The sequence below is a fragment of the Tachysurus fulvidraco genome, chromosome 20 (genome assembly GCF_022655615.1).
Source record: "Tachysurus fulvidraco isolate hzauxx_2018 chromosome 20, HZAU_PFXX_2.0, whole genome shotgun sequence".
NCBI lineage: Eukaryota > Metazoa > Chordata > Actinopteri > Siluriformes > Bagridae > Tachysurus > Tachysurus fulvidraco.
The window spans coordinates 19,947,752-19,969,671 of NC_062537.1; the positions used below are offsets into that span (position 1 = coordinate 19,947,752).

Consider the following 21,920-nt stretch of genomic DNA (forward strand, 5'->3'; position numbering starts at 1 on the left):
GTGTGGAGTTTGCATGTTCTCCCCGTGCCTCGGGGGTTTCCTCCGGGTACTCCGGTTTCCTCCCCCGGTCCAAAGACATGCATGGTAGGTTGATTGGCATCTCTGGGAAATTGTCCGTAGTGTGTGTGTGTGTGTGAGTGAATGAGAGTGTGTGTGTGCCCTGTGATGGGTTGGCACTCCATCCAGGGTGTATCCTGCCTCGATGCCCGATGACGCCTGAGATAGACACAGGCTCCCCGTGACCCGAGAAGTTCGGATAAGCGGTAGAAAATGAATGAATGAATGAATGGTGATTTTTGTGATATTTGACACACTTTTGCAATTTCAGCATTATTGCTTTTTTCTTTATTTAATTAAACTATTAGTCCTAATCTTTGTGCACCCCTGACCTTCACAACCATGTATGATTTTAGCCCCGAACCTTTACCACTTTTACCTTTGGATAGTTGCTGGAGCATTTGTACCTGTTTTTTTTAACTGGATCTACAAACCCGGTGACACCACAAAGCCCCTGAGCTCCTGGAAGACATGGTGTGGAGGTTAAGGTTGCATTAGAAGAACTCAAGTGTCCTGACCTGCACAGTGCCCTGACTCGGACTCGGACTCAGACCCGGACTAAACACCACTGAACATCTTTGGGATGAACTGGAACTGGGGTCTCCTCACCATCCCAACATCAGAGTCTGATCTCACTAATGTATGTGATGGTCATGTCTGGGTCCTTATCAGTGTTTATAAAGAAACTGCAGTTCACCTTGCAGGCAGAAGAGGGCTCTACAGGTTGCACACTGCTGCTTTAAAGTGTCTGTGATTTAAAGTGCATGTTTTTTGTGGCGACTGTCAAAGCACATCATGTTACCTTGTACCCCACACAGAGCCGGGTGTTCCCTGGGCCGGGCCGGACCAGACCAGACACTGCTTTGTATGCTGTACGATCTGCAGCGGTTTCTGGCATCTCTTTGTGACATCCGTCTTCATTTAAGTGCAGTCTTACTGTACAGAGATAAACTGTTCCGTATGGTGAGAACTCCGAGCTGTTCTAACATGTTCTCATCGCTGAAGCATCTGTCGCTTAATTAATCTTCTAGAGCCGCTCCAACACAAACGGCGGCAATGAAGGACTGTGGGAAAGAGTTTAATATCCAAGAACAGAGAGACCTACAGAAATCCCTCCATCCGTAAAGAGACTAGGTTTTAAAATTGAAATGTGGGAAAAAAAGATGACTAAAATCTGTCTATCATTCTATCCACCTGTCTGTTTGTCTGTCTGTCTCTTTGATTCCCTATCTATCTATCTATCTATCTATCTATCTATCTATCTATCTATCTATCTATCTATCTATCTATCTATCTATCTATCTATCTATCTGCTTCTTTCTCTGTCTGTCTGTCTATCTGTCTGTCTGTCTATCTGTCTGTCTGTCTGTCTATCTATCTGTTTGTCTGCGTCTCACACTCTCTCTCTTTTTTGCTCTCACTCTCTCATTCTCTCTTGTTTATAGAGCACAGCTCTATCTATCTATCTGTCTGTCTGTCTGTCTGTCTGTCTATCTGCTTATTTCTCTGTTTGTCTGTTTATCTGTCTGTCTGTCTGTCTCTCTCTCTCTCTCTCTCTCTCTCTCTCTCTCTCTCTTTTGCTCTCTCTCTCATTCTCTCTCGTTTATAGAGCACAGCCATCTATCTATCTATCTATCTATCTATCTATCTATCTATCTATCTATCTATCTATCTATCTATCTATCTATCTATCTATCTGCTTCTTTCTCTGTCTGTCTGTCTGTCTGTCTATCTGTTTGTCTGTCTGTCTGTCTGTCTATCTATCTGTTTGTCTGCTTCTCACTCTCTCTCTCTTTTTTGCTCTCACTCTCTCATTCTCTCTGTTGTTTATAGAGCACAGCTCTATCTATCTATCTATCTATCTATCTATCTATCTATCTATCTATCTATCTATCTATCTATCTATCTATCTATCTATCTATCTATCTATCTATCTATCTGTCTGTCTGCCTGTCTGTCTGTCTGTCTGTCTGTCTATCTGCTTATTTCTCTGTTTGTCTGTTTATCTGTCTGTCTGTCTCTCTCTCTTTCTCTCTCTCTCTCTCTCTCTCTCTCGGTCTCTCTCTCATTCTCTCTCGTTTATAGAGCACAGCCCTCTATCTATCTATCTATCTATCTATCTATCTATCTATCTATCTATCTATCTATCTATCTATCTATCTATCTATCTATCTGTCTATCTGTCTGTCTGTCTGCCAATCTATCTATCTATCTATCTATCTATCTATCTATCTATCTATCTATCTATCTATCTATCTATCTATCTATCTATCTATCTATCTGTCTATCTGTCTGTCTGTCTGCCAATCTATCTATCTATCTATCTATCTATCTATCTATCTATCTATCTATCTATCTATCTATCTATCTATCTATCTATCTATCTATCTATCTATCTATCTTTTTCATCCATCTGTTCATCCACCCATCTAACGATCCCTCTATCCACCCAGCTCTCTATCAGGACGTGTACCTATCCACACTCCCGTGTTTATTTACGCTCCACAACATCGAGAAGTCTAGCGGAGGAAAATTGAAAGCATCAAAAACTAAATATATCACAGTCAAAATGTCTCAAACTAAATTATACTGAAGTCAGAAATAATTCTGTATCCAATGGAGTGAGATTTTACAGTGTAACGTTAACAGTGCGAATGTTTACGGCTGATTTCACTCCAATGATCAGTCCTAGTTTTCGGTGATTTGGAGTCGATCGCAGTTTCCTGACGTTGGTTTGTGGTCTTGTTTTGCGAGCTCTATTAGGAGTTGCCCTTTTTCACGACTGCTCCATCACGCCGATGTTGGGGAGACGCCAGACACACTTCGGCCTGGGTTGCTAAGCTGCCATTAAGCATGCAGAGCGTCAGTCTTGGGGACAGAGACGCCTTTGTCTGTAAAACCATGCAGTGTGTCTTGTGACCAGAATAGATCCTGCTTTTTTCTCCATGGAGAAATGAGTGTCTTCTGGGATTGAGCGTGTAAAGAGCATGGTGTAGGAGTGGTAGCGTGTGTGTGTGTGTGTGTGTGTGTGTGTGTGTGTGTGTGTGTGTGTGTGTGTGTGTGTGTGTGTGTGTGTGTGTGATGCAGAACTCATTTAGAAGGATCTGGATCCTGGTCCATGGTTCACCTCCAACACTGAACTCTTTTTCATCCCTCGTCTCGTTCTGAACTTTTCTCAGGAACTTTTCTCCTTCAGGAACTCACCATCGCTCTAAACATGTAACGCAAAACACTTAGCAATTCTGCCTCGCTGATCAGTAACATACCGGCGCTAACGTTATGTGTTCGGATGCTTTCGCTCGTCAGATCCCGCGTCAAATAAAGACTTCACACGGGAAAAGCTAGAAGGCTTCACAGACGTCCTTAATGGATGACGAGCATCGATAGACATCGCAAAAACACAGGATATATAAATCTGGAACGATTCGCTGACACCTCTGGAAGCCCCGCCCACTTCCCAATAGTTTTCTACTTGTAGAATTTGTAGAGTTTCATCACCATTTCTGTTTTTCTCTACAACACTAGAGCTAATATACTGTATTCATAGAAATTCAAGAAAGAGTTTTATTCCACATAAATGTCTGTATCCTCAGAGTAAAAGTCGCCCCGAGCGTTTTGTTCGTCTAAAAAGCGGCACAGATTTATCTCCAACACTAAAAGATCTCCCACCGAAAGAGTCATTTTAGATCAGACTCACAGACACAACATCGTTCACTTCTTTATCCTGATTAAAAAAAAAAGTCCCAGATGTCAGTTTCTATTCTCCTGGCAGAACAGCGAAACATTGTAGTGGTAAAAATGAATCGTAGCCAGTGGTGTAGTCTTTAGTTTTTTTGTAGTGAGTATACTGTGACCCCCCCCCCCCCCCCAGCCTCATACGCACCCATCTTAGAGCGACACCCCATAGGCACCGCCACACTCACTAACGCATAAAACATGCATCTACATGTAATTTAGAGCATTACTAAAGACTGCATATGTGTGTCAGGACTCAACCCGGACTTTTGGCCACGTGCTGTTTTTGTTTATCTTCTTCGTCACGTGTCTGCCCCGCCTTCGTCTGCCCCTCCCTGTCTTCACACCTGATCCTTATTGTGTCATCGTGTCTTTTTATATTTAAGTGAGCCGCGTTGCCGAGTGCAGCGCGGAATCATTAGTTACGTTTACCCCTCGTCATGTCTAGTCTTTGTTAAGTGTCTTCATTTGTATTGCTTTTGTTATCGTCTTTATGTCGTTGTCTTTATCATTTATTAAACCCCTTTCCTTTGAAGCTATCCTGCTTACGGGTCTGTGTCCTTCCTCTTCCGGCTGTGACAATGTGTTATAAAGTTCACCCAAAATGAAAATTGTGTTATTTCATCACCCTCAATTTGTTCCAAAACTGTACGAGTTTCTTTCTTCTGTTTAACACAAAACATGATATTTTGAAAAATGACACAATTTTCATTTGTGGGTGAACTTTATACCTTTAAGAGCTACATTTAGCCTTAAATGTTATATGATTATGGGACCTGGAGCACAGGTTCAATCAGCTGTCAATGTTCAATGTACATTTAAGAGTGAACGATAAACATTTGTTCAGTTTTATCACCAACACTCTTTCATTGCAGAATATTATGAACTGAATGAACCGGTAGTTTATAAAGCTTTATAAATACATTTGTACTCGGGCTGTGGGTGAAATGTCACCCGAAGCTGCTGTAGCTTTAGGCGCAGGCTTCCGAAAACACTCAGGGTGTAGTTTGGGTCGGCTTTCGTTTCATATCTTCTTTTACATTAGTTAGTTAATTTCTAATTTGCGCCAAAAAACATTGTCAAGCAACTGATTGTTCCTCCTCGGTAGATGACGTCAGATCAGGTCACAGGCCACGGAAACCCCGATGGTCCAAAAACGTTAGTGATTCGCAATCGCAACCACAGTCTGTGTTCGCAACACAGTGCGGGGTGAATTTATGAATGAAAGTTCTGTCACAAAACGATATCGTTACGTATCCTCACGCTTTTTAAGTGGGTATACGAAAAATCCTTGGCCTTTCCTAGTGGGTATATACGGCGTATACCTGCGTATCACGTAGACTACACCACTGATCGTAGCCGATCCGGTTGCGTCGTCAAATACCGAATCGTTCTGAAATGAATCTAATATGGTTTGGAAGCTCTTTGTTTACACTTGGAACAGTTTGAGTGAAAATATCAGCTGTGTGGAAAACCTTCACGGTTAGAATGGAGATTTCTAAAGCTACGTCATGTTTGTGGTTCCTGCTTGTTTAAGAGCTTCTGTGACTTTGGTCAGATTTCTATTATGCATGGATTTGGTGACTGAGAGGATTTTAGTGGGAAAGATTTCCGAGAAATCGACATGCGCTCGTCCTCGAAAAAAAAAATTAAAAATTATATGGATCGCTGATCTGTGGCCTTCGATGCCGATTGGTTAAGCAGGGAAGTGGATCGATCAGAAATGACGCCGGAACGAAAGCCAAATGAGATCCAGACTGAAGAAGGAGCAAGAAAATACAAATATCTTGGAGGTTAACATCTGTACGTGACGCTTAGTGACTCACAGATGTTTACATCAACACTGTTATGCTAGGTTGCTTGTTTGTTAGGTAATAGAGCGCTAATGGTGCTACAGAAAATAAATGGTGTTACTGTAATAGATGTTACAGATGTAACTACTTATAAGAAACCAGGATTTGTGTAAACAACGGTTCTTAAATGGTTCTTGGAGCCTGTATAACCTGGAACATGGAGCCTTTCAATTGCACAGAAGGTTCTTTAGAGCAGCGGTCCCCAACCTTTTTTTCGTCGTCAATGTTTGATCATTTTACCTCAGCTCGCTGGGTGTGGGGGGTGGCGGCTATACAATTAAATTAAAATTAATCATTTTAATATAATTGTATTTAAACATGCCTTTTTAACTCACTACAACGCTAAATCAATGAGACCCCTGAGCTTGTTTCTTTACAACGAGACGGTTCCATCTGGGGTAATAGGAGACAATGACACCCGAAGTGTGTCGCTTATGTCCAGTTTATTCCGTTGTTTTGTTTCGGTTGCCATCACTGCAGAAATCCCCGGTTCACACAGATAACATGTCGGAAATGGCAATAGGGATGTAAGTGCTGTGGTGACAATCTCAGGGTATTCCGCCATGACTTTAATCCAGAACACCGGCAGAGTTTCTAACTTTCTAACGACGTCTGTTTCATGCTCATTTTTGCTAATTTGTGGGTTAAATTTGAGCAAACACAATATACACGTACACCAAGCACTGTTAAACATGACAAAGTACCGGTGAACAGAGAGAAGAGCGATACACACCTTCTCTCTCCACCAAAGCTACACCACCACTGCCGCTCGCAGCCGCTCAGCTCCAGACGTCACCTAAACCCGGCCCGATATCATGATATTTTGCGCATGCGCGGTATCGGTGCGGCTTTAGGTGACGTCTCTCAGCTCCCGGTTAACCTCTCGTCCATGGAAAGTCACACAAACCCGAGAGAAATACACCACAGTAAATACAATGGGAATAATTTAATGTTCCTTGGGCGGCCCGGTACCATTTGGTCCACGGCCCGCGGGTTGGTGACCATTGCTTTAGACCATAAAAAAGTCCTTTATGCCGATCCATGAAAGGTTCTTTCGGGAATCAAAAATGCTTTTCTGTGAAATAGCATCACTGTAAAAAACCCATTTTAAGTGGTTCTTAATGGTACTGAAAGGTTCTTTAGGATCCAACACCGAATTCTTTTTCATCCCTCGTCTCGTTCTGGACTTTTCTCCGTGACACACCATCACGTGACACATCGAAACATGTAACGCAAAACACTTAGCAATTCTGCCTCGCTAATCAGTAACATACCGGTGCAGTTTGAGTGAAAATCATGGTTCTAAACAGCACTGAAAGGTTCTTTAGGAACCAAAAATCGCTCGTCGGTGGCATCGCTGTGGACCATGTTTTTATACTGAATCAATTCTTTGTCAGGGTTTTAGATTCTATAGAGAACCTTTAATATTTCTGTAAGCTTTCGTTGAGGTGAGATAGAATTTAAGGGTTCTTTAGTCTATGAAAGGGTTCTTTATGGTACCCAGAATAAACTCGTTCTTTTAAGAACCAATTACTGAAAGTTTCTTTTAGGGATCCAAAAATGGTTCTCTGTAAAATACCTTCACTGTGAAAAACTGTTTTTTTGGGGGGTTCTTTATGGCACTAAAAGGTTCTTGGGGGAACAAAATGGTTCTTCAATGCCATCTATGTGTTTATCTCGTTAGTTCTACTCTTACAAGTGGCCTAATGGTTAGAGAGTCTGACTCCGAACCTTTATTACAGTCTAAAGAACCTTTATGCTGCTACATAGAACCTTTTTTATTTATGCTGTTACATAGAACATTTTTTACAGTCTAAAGAACCTTTATGCTGCTACATAGAACCTTTATTACAGTCTAAAGAACCTTTATGCTGCTACATAGAACCTTTATTACAGTCTAAAGAACCTTTATGCTGCTACATAGAACCTTTATTACAGTCTAAAGAACCTTTATGCTGCTACATAGAACCTTTATTACAGTCTAAAGAACCTTTATGCTGCTACATAGAACCTTGTTTATTTATGCTGCTACATAGAACCTTTATTACAGTCTAAAGAACCTTTATACTGCTACATAGAACCTTTATTACAGTCTAAAGAACCTTTATGCTGCTACATAGAACCTTTATTACAGTCTAAAGAACCTTTATGCTGCTACATAGAACCTTTATTACAGTCTAAAGAACCTTTATGCTGCTACATAGAACCTTGTTTATTTATGCTGCTACATAGAACCTTTATTACAGTCTAAAGAACCTTTATACTGCTACATAGAACCTTTATTACAGTCTAAAGAACCTTTATGCTGCTACATAGAACCTTTATTACAGTCTAAAGAACCTTTATGCTGCTACATAGAACCTTTATTACAGTCTAAAGAACCTTTATGCTGCTACATAGAACCTTTATTACAGTCTAAAGAACCTTTATGCTGCTACATAGAACCTTGTTTATTTATGCTGCTACATAGAACCTTTATTACAGTCTAAAGAACCTTTATACTGCTACATAGAACCTTTATTACAGTCTAAAGAACCTTTATGCTGCTACATAGAACCTTTATTACAGTCTAAAGAAGCTTTATGCTGCTACATAGAACCTTTATTACAGTCTAAAGAACCTTTATGCTGCTACATAGAACCTTTAGTTGCAATGGTCCATGGATGTTAACAGCTCTTGACAGAACCACACATCCTGAGCAGGAACCATGTGTGTTATCTCTGGGACTACACTGTAAGTGTGACACATGGCTTCACCGCACATCTGTGAGCACATCTGGATGTTGGTGATGACTTCACTTCCCTTGTGGAATGTGGTGTCAGGGTTCTCAGGGTTCTCAGCTGATGGTGCGCTCGGTGTTACGGCGATGCCAAAACTAAAACGTGTTTAAAGCGCTGTCATTAGATTAGTGCTCAGAACCTCTGGGTTATATTTCAGCTCTGCGTTTATTTCTTGCGTTACTCTATTACTCGAGTCACAGCTTCCTCTTTGCACATTTAATAACTCAGCCTTCGTGTCAGCTTTCTTTTCTCTCTCTCTTCCTCTGATGAAGCTGTAATTAATATTTATATGAACTCTTCTATTTCCAGAGTGAGCGCTTGTTAATTAAAGGGGCGAAGATCGTGAACGATGACCAGTCCTTTTTCGCAGATATCTACATGGAGGATGGACTCATCAAGTAAGGGAGAGAGAGAGAGAGAGAGAGAGAGAGAGAGAGAGATAGAGAGAGAGGAGAGTAAGCCGACGATCAAGATGAGAGTAGAACAGATAACAGTGAGCATCAAAAACGATGTGCGACCAAGGAGCTGTTATAGAAGATTAATAAAGGACGGAGAGGAGAGGAGAGAAATTAATGACAATATGGTTGGTGTACCACCCCCTAGCTGGCGGAGCAAAAACACACAAAAGAAACACAAAAACAAAAAAACACAACGAAACAGCACACACACAATAAATAAAAAGACACACGTACTTGTTGTAATATAAAGATGGTGCTCTTCATCTGTTACAGAGGAACCTTGTAAGCACCTGTTGTGATGAGGCCAGGGCCCAGGAGTTGGTGGAAAGTACATGAGGAATGAGAATGTACTGAATTCGGTACAGCAGTTTTATGTTCTCTGATACTCGATCACGTGCATTTCTCCCTGCCGGCTCCCCGCATTAATATCTGAAATATCTTTCCCTTTTTTCTTTCCTTCCCCCGTAGATTTCCACCCCGTCGACTTTCGCCACTGTGAAACATACTACCTGGACTGTACCGTTATTGATCTTGATACCTTCTCCACAACCCCATTCCTCCGCCCTTCTGAACACCGCACTTCCAGTCCCCTCCCGAGACTTTGTCTATTTTTCCCGATTCCCTCCCCCACCTTCGACTGACTGCTGTCTCCCGAGAGGTTGCATCCCGACCTTTTTCACGACCCCCCCTCACTATGCACCCATCTCCCGACGACTCTTTCTCCTGTCCCTACCCCCCCTTGATCTTCACGACCCGACCCCACGCCCTCCCCCCGATGTAGAGCAGAGAGGGATTTCCCCCTCTGCTGGCCAACTCGCCTTCTCCCCCCTTTTTTCCCCTATACCTCTCCGTTTCTCCTCTGCGTTTCCCGACCCCCCCCCCCCCCCCTCCTCGTGAGTCCCCCCCCGCCTTTTCTCTTTATACCCTTCCTACTTCTCCCCCCCCCCCCCCCATTCTACGCAACCCCCATTCCGCTTTCCCCCCGGGTTTACCTGCTACCCCCCTCTCTACAGGGCACCCATCTATCGGTCCAGTCCAAATCCTCACCCCCTGCCCCTCCCCGTCCGGATTTCGGGACCATTTTTCTCGGGAGGGAGCAGCCTGAAGGTGAACTGTTCTTTCCTCTCCCTCCCCCTCCTAAGCCTCGCCCTGCTTGTGTGCCGGCCCGTTTCTTCCCCCTCCTCCTGCCCCCCCCTCTCCTTCTTTTTCCTCCTAGACCCTCCCCCCTTCCGTGCGTGGCTGCTGCTGGGATGTTGTAATTGTTTTTTCCTTGGCCCCCCCCGCGTCCTCCGTTGCTGCCACGGCGATCCCACACCCCCATGCCGCCCCTTCCGTTTGAGCCTGTGTCTTCCCTCCCTCTCCTACCTCCCCCCCCTCTTCGGTCCTTGGCGGTCCTCCTCGGGGTGTGAGCCCCCGGTGGGGGCGTTCTTGTCCGCTCTCTACCTCCCTCTCCTCCGCCCCTCCCCCCCCGCCCTCCTCACTCTCCTCCTTTCTCCTTTTCGCTTTTAGTTTTTGCATCACTTTTTTTTCGACCCCCTTCTCCCCCCTCTCACTCCCGATTCTCCTCTTATTTCTCCCTCCCCCCTACCCTTCTTTTTGTCTTCGGGGTCCGGTGTGCCACGCCCAGCGTTCTACCATCTCTCTCCCTCCCCCCACCCCCCCCTTCCCCACCCCACCCTACCCCACCTGTCCCCCCGTCCCCCTTTTCCGGGACCCTTGCTTCCTCGTCCCTGATGAACCGCTCTTTTGTCGGCGTGGTCCCACCATCCTTCTTACCTGCCATTTCCTATTTGCTTTCCCCGTTCCCCTCGCTCGCCCCCCACCCTCCTGTTTTTTGCTTCCCCCGGTGGTCCTATCCCCCCCCTTTTTCCCCCGTCTGACCCCCAGCCTGGCCCGCCTCGTTGCCTGTTGTCGTCCGTGGGAAGCCTGTATAAGAGTGGTGGGGTAGTAAGGGTTGATAAAAGCATTTTTCGGAAAAAAGGGAAAAGAGGAGGGTTAACGCAGCGCGGAGCGTGCCCTGGGCGATCGGGACCACCCCACGGTGGGCGACCCGAGGGAGTGGCATGGCGGGAGGGCGGGAGGAAGAATGCGGTACAGGGCGGGAGGGAGGGGGGGGGAGGGGGGGGTATTTGGCAGGGAGGGAGGGAGTGAAGAATGAGGAGGGAGGGGGGGATAGAAGGGAGTGGGCAGGCGCTCCCGGCGGAGGAGGGGAGGGAGGTGAGAATTTTGCAGGCAGGCGAGGGGCTGAAGCAGAGTGAAGGCGGGAGGAGGTGGGGGATGGGAGGGTAGGGGAGGTGTCAGTTGGGAGGAGGGAGGGAGGGAGGCGAGGGAGCTTTAAGAAGAGGAGAGGGAGGGAGTGCTGGAGGGGGAGGCCCGAGTGGAGGGAGGGAGAGAGGAGTGCTTTTTTCTTTCTTTTCGTTTCTTAACTATCTTCCCTTCTTGTCTCTGTTACCTAATCCTCTTTTCCCAGGATCTGTAGGCAGACCCTCGGTGACCAACCTGATCGTTTCACCCCCCCCCGCGCGGGGGCGTCTTTGGCCCCCCAAGACCACTCGATTGCTCACAAAACGAAAGGGTCCTCCGAGTTGAAACGGGAGGTATAGAGAGGGCAAAAACAGTAGCGCCTAACCAGATGGACCTCCGACCGAGCGCATGGACGGTAACCGCCGACGAATTCCGAATTAGGACAGGGTTGCATTGGCAGTGATTGGTCGGAGGAACCACCATGATCAGTGAGTCTCAGCAGGGAAACTCGTGTTGACTCATCACTCACTCAGGCTGATAATCCTCCAGAACACCAGAGGGAGGTCTCAGCTGCTCCACGAGCTTTATTACAGCTTAGCAAGTTCAACTATCTCAAATATATTATAATATATTTATTTATCTAAATCTGAGAGTATTAAATCTCTTCCTTAAGGTATTTTAGCATTTTTAAGCTTTACATTGAATCATTTTGCATCTCAGAGAGAAATGGGTTTGATATCAACATTAACTTTACAAATAAAAATATATATTTCTGTGGAAAAGCAAAACAAAACAAGAAACGTCTTAAAGTCCTGAGCGTCTATTTTGAGTCTACTTTGTTAATATGAGCTTCATATTAAAGGTGGGGTCTCCGATGTTTGAGAAATGCTTCAGAAAACTTCGTCAGGACGACAAGCTAAACAAAAATCAAAACAAACGTGTAGCCAATGAGCAGAAAGGGGTGGGGCTTGTCGATATGGGCGGAGAGAGTGTTCGGTGCGCGTGTGTGACATTAACAGAAAGCGGTTTTAACATTGACATGGAGGATAAAAACAAAGAAAGAAAGAGAAGAAAGACTTACGATAAGGACAAGAAGTAGGATGTGTTAATATAGGATCAGCTTTCCAGCGCTGGAGAGAACTGAAGGAGCAGGAAGTTGGCCACATATTCACAGGTTGGAGTTTCCCGAGTCAATAACTCCTGAGCTAAACGCTGTTACTACACAAATAACACCTCTTTTCTATCGTAGTAATGTAGAGAGGCAGCTACAACCGCGTTTTGTGTAGTAACAGCGTTTAGCTCAGGAGTTATCGACTCGGGAAACTCCGACCTGTGAATATGCGCACATGCACACATGTGCACTGAACACTCTCTCCGCCCATATCGACAAGACCCGCCCCTTTCTGATCATTGGCTACACGTTTGTTTTAATTCTTGTTTTGTTTGGTGTCCCGACTCAGTTTTCAGAAGCATTCCTCAAATATCGGAGACCCCACCTTTAACAGCACCGTAGACTGAGACGTGACAAAGACGTACAATCGTAAACGATAAAAACAGGAAAATGTGGAAAAATGTGACGCTGATGTGAAACTTGGATGTGAGCTCAGCTTCTGTCATCGCTGATGTACGGAATATTTTGGTCAATCATTCTGTGTGGAATAAAAGTCTCTGCTTTGTGTTTTTATTGTGTGACTAGTCGACACGTGGTTCCTGAGCCCGGGACCAGCCTGATCGCGGCGTTTAATCAGTGGCGTCAGTGGGCCGACAGTAAGTCGTGCTGTGATTACTCGCTCCACGTCGACATCATCGAGTGGCACAAAGGCATCGCAGAGGAAATGGAGATGCTCGTCAAGGAACACGGTACGACAGGCAACCCTTTAACATCACGGTGTTTCTGTACACTTTACAACTAGCTTGAACACCGTCAGCTCTATAGGACTGAACCAGTTATAACCCTGTGTAATAAAATGTGTGATGGGATGACAGATGGAGTCTCAGGTCATGATGGTGTCTCAGATAGTCATAAGGGTCTCTCAAATATCATGATGGTCTCCTGGAAGGTCATAATGGTCTCCTAGAAGGTCATGATGGTCTCTCAGATGGTCATGATGGTCTTCTAGAAGATCATGATGGTCTCTCAGATGGTCATGATGGTCTCTCAGATGGTCTCTCAGATGGTCATGATGGTCTCCTAGGTCATGATGGTCTCTCAGATGGTCATGATGGTCTATCAGATGGTCATGATGCTCTCCTAGAAGGTCATGATGGTATCTCAGGCAGTTGTAATGGTCTCTATCGTATCTATCCTAAACTTCTACTAGGTTCCTCTTCTGTTAGCGAAGAACAGGAACGCCACAGTAGATGGAAACCCGTTGTGTTGCTGCCGTAGCCGATTGGACAATTGCATGAAGGTGTTCCTAGTAAAGTGACATTCTGTGTACAGTATATACCTGTTAATGAAGAGTGTTTTCAGTAGAACATCAGTGACACACGGTGTCCATTAAATGAAAACTGAAGTCTGGCTCCTTTCATCCTGACGTCAGAGGTTTAAAAGCAGTGCAGTTGATGACAGATGAAGGTTAGAGGACATTTAAGCTGCACTGTGTGAGGAGTACGATGAGAATAATCCGTCTCATTGAGTCGTCTGTTTACTTCCTGTGCAGGTGTTAACTCTTTCCTGGTCTACCTGGCCTACAAGGACTTCTATCAGCTGACCGACTCTCAGGTACGACTCTCAGGAAGTTCCTCCTCAGCTGCAGTACAGTCACGCGGCACGATATTAAAACCAGACCCGTCCGACATTATTTACATCACGTAAGCTGCGAGACGCTGTGTTTCTTTTAGATGTGAAGCTTTCCAGAAGCACCCGGTGAACTCGCAGCATAAGTAAGGAAGAAAAAATTTGGGAAACGATTTTTAGAGCCGTTGTTCTGACTCACTCGTAAACAAAAGGGACTCTGGTGGTCTTACTGTGAAACATACCGCCAGAAGGTTTGGAGCAAAATCCAGAAGGTCTGATAAGGCCAAGATGAGAGAAAGAGTGTGTATATGTAAGTGTGTGTGTGTGTGTGTGTGTGTTTGTTTGGTCTTCTGCAGATCTACGAGGTGTTCAGCGTGATCCGGGACCTCGGAGCCATCGCACAGGTCCACGCTGAGAACGGAGACATCATCGCAGAGGTAAGAGACTAAGACTTCCTGAAGATGTGGCACAGATGGACACGGACCCCACGGGAGAAAGCGACAGATGTGTGTAAGGTTCAGACTTTATACTGGCAGCGTGAGCTGAGCATAACTCCTGGATGATCTCAGAGTTCTTAACGCACGTGCTGGGTTCTGGACTCTGTCGCTTGTCACAGCCGTCTCTGGGAGTGAAATGAGTCGGGATGAAGAGACGGTGTTTATTAGCCTCATGATATATGATTTGTTTCTTTGTAGTGCCTCGTATGCCTCTGTTTTTCTGTTTGATATTTATTTCCAGGGAAATAACAAAATAATTCATAAAAAATAAATAGATAGATAGGTAGACAGACAGACAGACAGACAGACAGACAGACAGACAGACAGACAGATAGATAGATAGATAGATAGATAGATAGATAGATAGATAGATAGATAGATAGATAGATGCAGATCATAAACCATGTCTTTCTTTATATATTTTTATTCCTCTAAATGTTTCTGCTTCTGTAAATGTTTCTTGTTTGCGGTTCCTGATTAAAGGAGCAGCGTCGAATCCTGGACTTGGGGATCACCGGACCAGAGGGACACGTGCTGAGCCGTCCAGAGGAGGTCAACATACACACACACCAGCACACACAGAACAGACAGCACACACAGCACAGGACAAGCACATCACACACAACACAACACACAAACACACACACACAGCACTACACGCCACACACAGCACATGACAGCACACATATACCACACACACACACACAGACCACGCGCACACAAGCACACAGTAAGCACACACAGCATCACACAGCAACACAGCACGAACACACAGCACACACAAGCACCCACAAAGCACACACACGCACGATTCCATTGGCACACACTTTAGGCACACCCACAGCACTACCTATCACGCCCCACAGGAGCACACAGCACACACAGTTCACAGAGATAGCACACCATCAGGCATCGTATAGCCACACAGCCCACAAAATCAGCACCATACGCACCCACTGTATCACGGCAACAGGACAGCACTATCACAGTCCCCCCCTCGCGCCCCCTACACACAGGCACATTCAGATAGCACCCTTTAGACACTCCCCCCCACATCCCTCAACAGCACACACAGCACACACAGCACACACAGCATCCACCACAGCAACCAATACGCCACCTCAGATCAGCAACAACAAAGGGAAAAACAAAGAAAAACAAAGCATAAAAAGCAAAACACAAGCCCAGGAGAAAGAACAACAAAGAAAGAGAAAAGAAAACAAAGAACAATTAACTTTCACACGCAACACATCAGAACAAACACATACAAAAAAGCACCAAGACAGCAACCCACAGAGCAGCAGACAGCCCCTATTCAACCCCCCACCAGCAACACCACAGCATCACCAATCACATCAGACATGACCACACAGACACACAGAACCAACAGCACACGGACAGCACGCCCCAATACACACGCACTTTTTACCCAAAAGTTCCATGCATCAAAGCACACCACACGGCACACACAGCACCACACACCCCTATCACACTACTAGCCATCACCACAGCTTACAACACAGCACTGACATCTGCACACCACACCGAGCACATGATTCAATGCACAAAGCACACAAAGCTTCCACAACACCAGCACACACAGCACAGATCCTAGCACCACACAGCACACACCTAGGCACCCCATTCATCACCTGCACCGGGGTTTGACAGCAGAGACTCAGCACACACTCACACACAGACACGACCCCCAGCCAACCCAGACACAGAGCATCACGGGACAGGTTGCACCTCCACCACAGAAGAACCACAGGCAGCCGACAGCACCACACAAGTCACATTCATACCAGCAACATCACAGCAGCATGGAAGCACCCCCCCCCTACGACTATGGCACCAAGTTACAGCCACACACAGCACAAACAGCACACACAGCACACACAAGCACACACAGCACACACAGCACAAACAGATACGCCAGCATTCACCATAAGCACACACAGCCCACACCACTGCGCCGCCTCTAACCCCCCCACCCACCCACACACCAAACCAAACTACACCACCTCACGCTACTACCAGAGATGTCACAGACAGCAGCACCAGATCAGAACACAAAGCACATGACATAGCACACCACGCACCACCAACAGCACCCGCCTCTTTTGCCCTTAGGACTCATCCCCTCTAAAACACACAGCACACACAGCAAATCCTGACAGCTACGTACCCCACACGGCACCAGTAGTCAATGCACAGACAGGACAGACACCCCCACACACGCCACACAATTCTTGCATCCACACCTCCTACGCACAACAGATATATGACCACCACACCCACAGCCACCAGACAGGCACCCACACCAGCCACCAGACAGAACATCACTAGCACAGACAGCACAGACAGCATCACTACCAGACAGCCCAACGCCACACACAGCATGCACACAGCCCACCAGTACACGCACACAGGAGCACAAACAAGCACACCCACATGGCACACCAAGCACACCAACTACCCGCATCAGACAGAGTACCAACAGCACACCGCAGTTCACATTTCACCCCCCATTCACCATTTCACGAGGCACACACACAGCCATACACCACACAAGCCCCTCCAGAACAACCCCGCTACACCTAGATCCCACCGCACTAGATTCCACACCAGGACAGTGACAGTATACACGACCAGGATCCCCCCCACCGACCACGTCTACAGTACACCCCTCACCCACAGCACATCACATCCACTAGAACTGTACATGCCAGTATGACCATCACACCCTTCCCCAGCGTACACACATGCACTGGTATTGATTCCTGGTGCCCCACAGCCTGCACTAGGGACCTGCACACACCAGTCACTTATGGACCCCTCAGCAGTCAGACGCCACACTCAACTCACGACTCCCACAGCATTCACACACCCTACGCAACCGCTACACACACACCGCCCACTATTCCCCACCAGCACCCACACAGCACCATCACACGCACATTACATCTGTCATTCATTGCACCCCCCGCCCCTCCCCCGTTCCTGACGTTTTCATCTCAGAGTCAATCCCATCCACCAGATCAATCCTTCCCGCCCACCCCCCGACATCGGTTACATGACATCACATTCACCACTAGCCACCAACATCACCATCACACGGCACCTACAACCCAGCCACTTGCACACCTTTATTTTTACCAAACCACCTCACCAGCACCCCGACAGCTACAGCACATCCACACATAGCATGCATCATACATTCACAACATAGCAACACGATCATCCCCCACGACACATCAAACACATCACACATACACTGTGTGTAACAACTGGATAAGTATCACCTTTATAACCAGTCGGCAGCTCAGTGTACGGAGGTATTCGGGACCTACGTCGTGACCCTTCTTGCTTGCTTCCACCCTCCTCTCAGAACCAGTCTAGGACCTATTTTGTCTGTTTGATCCTTTTTGTATGCCTGGCCTAATTACACCCATCCCCTACACCCCCCTCAACCATCCCACCCATTTATAACCATAACAGTGAACTTAACGGTGAATGCAAGTTGGAATATAACCTCCTCATTATAATCTAATACCTCTTCCCACTCTAACCCATCTTTTTACAACCCCCTCATGTCAGTCCCTCCTATGGATTCTCGATTGCGCTTGAGTCTCATCGTTCTTGCCACCCTTCTACAGTTAATTACAAATACTCATCTTCCTACCCCCCCACAACAGTTCCCACGACACTGAATCCCGACCACGTATACCCCCCGTCATCACATTGTTATGTTGCCTTACGCCATTACCACAAGGATACCCCCCACTCCCCGTACTTCCTAACCCTGTTATTGTTCACCATCCAGTCCTTGGCCCTGTAACATCAATATGGCCTGCACCCCCCCTGAGTTACCCCCCTCCTCCTGAACCCAGTAAATAAAGTTCAGTACTTCCTGACTTGTATTTTCCCACATCACCAACACTCGGTACCGACTTTTATACCGATGATCTTATCCTGCCTCCTCCCAGTTTGATTCCCGATTCATTAACGCCTGAGTGGGCCTAGAACATAGCGACCCCCGCTCCCCCTTTTTTCCGTCCCTTTCCCCCCCGCCCCCTCTGGCGCCGTGGTTATGCCTGTTTGTACTCGCCAGAACACACACGATCTACCCATTACTCAGCCTCCATTCGGAGCTAAAAAACCCGTCCTCGTCGTCCCACTAGCTTCCCCCTCCCTCCCCCCCCCCCCCCCTCTCCCCCCCCCCCCCCCCCCCCCACCCCCCCCCCCCCCCCCCCCCCCCCCCCCCTCCCTCCCCCCCTCCCCCCCCCCGGCCTACGTTTTCTTACAACACTTCCGCACAAAGCAAGATTTCCGGATCGATTCCCCGCTCAGGCACCCCCCCTTTAGATTACTACCCATAAACCCCTGTTTCGCCCCCCCGCCCTTTTCTCTTCGCACGTCCGTTTGCTATTGCAGAAAAACTCCTGGCCGTCCACTTCATCTCCAACGCAGAGTCTCTGCTGAAGTTCTTTCGCGAAGGAATCTAAAGATAGATCCCGCTAGTCATTTCCCCCCTTGGCCTGTTGAGTTTTGTCATGCTCTCCAACTCTATTCCCCAAACATAGGGTCACCTCCTCCTAGCTGATCACGAAATGTGCTACGTAACTAAGGGATTCCGACAGCTATCACGTAAGCTTGTACTACATAACTACTCAGCCCTCAAACGCTTCAGTACATGGCCACTACCTCCCCCGCCCTCATACCGAGCATCCATACCGTTTTACTTCGATCCCTATCGACCGCTCCCGACGGCCCCCACCCTCAAAGATCCAACGACCTACTAACAGCACCGGCAAGTTCAGTAAAGCAAAGAGTTCACTAAAGACTCCCTAACCGCTGCCCCTACGACTACTGTTAACGGCATATACCTCCCGAAACTTCACGCGACCCTCCCCCTTCCTCCCCCTTTTCTCTCCCCCTTTCCCCTCCCACTTTTATCGACAGCTCTGACCCTTTAACCCCACCTGCACACACGCTCAACCACCCCACGATCCCTCTGATGTCTGTCGCTTTTTTACCCCCGGTGGACCTTCGAGACGCGCCCCCAGTCGACTAACACGCTACCATCACAGTGGCACCAATCAGATCCAACTGTCCCTCTTTACCATCACCCAAAGTGATGAGCTACCGAGTTGCAGCTGATGTTCCACTCCCCCATTTCGGCCCTCCCCCAGGAAGACAACCTGGTCCTTGCCGACCCCCATTCAAGAACCACGCGTCTTTTTAAAGTGGATCTCAGCTTCTGCCGAAAGTCACTAAAAAAAAACAACCTCAAAAACCAACATGGAGGCTTGGAGTTACTGTATGATCAGTCGTTTATAACACACGACACCATGTTCCCATGACTCCCCCCACTCCCCTTTCACTCCGACCACACGATTCCTGTATAGCACTAGCCGACTCCAGAAGCCCGAGCAGACCTAATTGCTTTTGATGATGCAAACCCTCCCGCAGATGCCCCGGGTGGCATGACACACGCTGTGATTGCTTTCATCAGCGGTTTACCGTGGTTGCTACTTGGGCCCCTCCTGGTGGGCCCCCAGACCAATCACGGCCAGTATCCCCCCCGGCCACGCACGGCCTTTCGCAACTCATTGGCCCCAGCAAAACCCCACCCTGGGCCTTACAAGCTGCACGGCATAAGTGACCCTCCCACCTCTGCGCCAGTCAGCGCATCACAACTCAAGATTTCCCCCTCCCTTCACCGACACTATCGCAATCATGCTGTCATCCCCGTGAGCCCGGACTGTTTTTCTTTTTTTTGTTTGCCTTTTTGTTTTATTTTTAATTATCGAGTAATTCTTATCTATTATCTGTATTTAATTATCATTACTCTTTATTTATTTTATTTGTATTTATTTCTACTTTATTTTATTTCTTATGTTAACAAAATCATCGCATTGACCAGTCAGTGCTGGTTGGAATCGCTCAGATGTGAGTTCTCGTCCGTTGGTTGCAGCACCGAGTTTTTGGAAGGTAAACGGAAAAGCCACCCTGTTTTGGGGGCAGAAAAGTCCTTACTTTCTATTTTTTAGCGATTGTTTTCTGTTGATGCGCCTATTTTGTCAACATTTCTGTTTTTAGTCTTATCATACCCTTTAGGTTAATCCCAGGGAGATCTCAGTAGATCTCAGTAGATCTAATCGCATTCAAGCATTCATTATCCCCCGAGATTACCAACACATAGCATGGTTCGATAGACCTGTCAGTCCGTAGGTGAACATGGAAGGGGACAATAAAGACTAACAGTCTAGTCTGAACTTGTTGTTTATACAAGTATAACAGTTACATTTAGTATAGGAAAAGATCGTCTATATTGCTAATATTAAAATGTTGACGAAGGCGAAGTAGTTTCTTCGTTAAGTAAAGTCCACTAACCGCCGTGCATAGCTGAAGCCTGACCCATTTATAGCCTGCTTAAGTACCCTGCGCTGACCAACCATACTCAGAATTTGTTCCTGCATCGTTCCAAATGTGCACAAACCACACGAAGGGAACAACACACACACAAACACACACAACCACACACAACAACACACACAACTCACACACACACCCACCCTTGTTCCACACACAACCCCCCCCCACACCCCCCCACACAAACCCCCCCCACGCCAGTGGGCCCACCGCCCAAATTTATGCTCCCCCCCTGCCACGGCTGCACCCCCCACACGACGGAGCAGTCGGGGGGGGTCAGGTGCCCTGCCCCCAACCCCCGGCCCACCCATAAGTATGGGCCCGGACACCGACGAACCCTCGAACCCCCACAACCTTAGGGTTCGGACCGTCCCCAGACCTCCCCCTCCCCCCCCAACCATCCCCTTAGGCACCACGACTCCCTCCCACGACAGGAGGAAGCGAAGGAAGAGAAAGCACGTCTCCAGTTGGTCCCCTCTAATCACAGTAAAGATGTAGGTTTTTAAGCATACAAAAAGGGGAGCTTAGCTTGTCTCCACTATACTCGAGAGGAGGGAGAAAAGGGAGATAGAAGACGACCACGAGAGAGGACGCCAGAGAGGAGCCCCCCGAGAGCCCAGCTGATAGCCGACCGACGCCCCCACCGCAGCACCCCTATACGAGAGCCCCCGAGTCCCGCCCGAGCCCCGCGCGCCGTAGACCGACGCCGCCCCCCCCGGGCACCTCTATACTAGCCGGCTGGCCTTCTTTCTCCCCCTCTCGCGCTCAGTGCTCCCCGATATCCCTCTCTATTCTCGAGCTCTCCCCTCTCTTCTGGGCCTCTCCTGTATTCTCTGTCTATCTCTCCCTCTCTCTCTGTATTTATATATCCGTTACTACATCTATATGTCTCCATGCTCTCTCTCTACTCTCTCCCGGTCATCTCTCCTCTGCCTATCTCCCTCTATCCTCTCTCTCCTCTCTCTCTCGCTTCCTCTTCTATTCCTCTCTATCCTCAAATCCTTTCGGTAGGAGGAAAGAGTGTTTTAGTCTTTCCAATCTTTGCTCATCTTCATCCGGATCTTTCTTTAGTATTTGTATGATTACGAATGACACAATTAGGGGAGAAGGAAAATGAA

At 47.1% G+C, this 21,920-nt stretch overlaps 1 protein-coding gene across 1 annotated transcript in view; it reads left to right on the forward strand.

Moving 5' to 3' along the window:
• Nucleotides 1-19,169, forward strand: part of LOC125139771 (dihydropyrimidinase-related protein 2-like) — a 32,304-nt gene extending 13,135 nt beyond the window's left edge. The window contains exons 3-8 of the mRNA XM_047805159.1: nt 8,735-8,823; nt 12,824-12,987; nt 13,791-13,852; nt 14,224-14,304; nt 14,848-14,916; nt 18,951-19,169. Of these exons, the coding sequence (XP_047661115.1) occupies nt 8,735-8,823; nt 12,824-12,987; nt 13,791-13,852; nt 14,224-14,304; nt 14,848-14,916; nt 18,951-19,169 (684 nt within the window). The remainder of the gene's footprint in view (nt 1-8,734; nt 8,824-12,823; nt 12,988-13,790; nt 13,853-14,223; nt 14,305-14,847; nt 14,917-18,950) is intronic.
• The last annotated feature ends 2,751 nt before the right edge of the window (nt 19,170-21,920 follow it).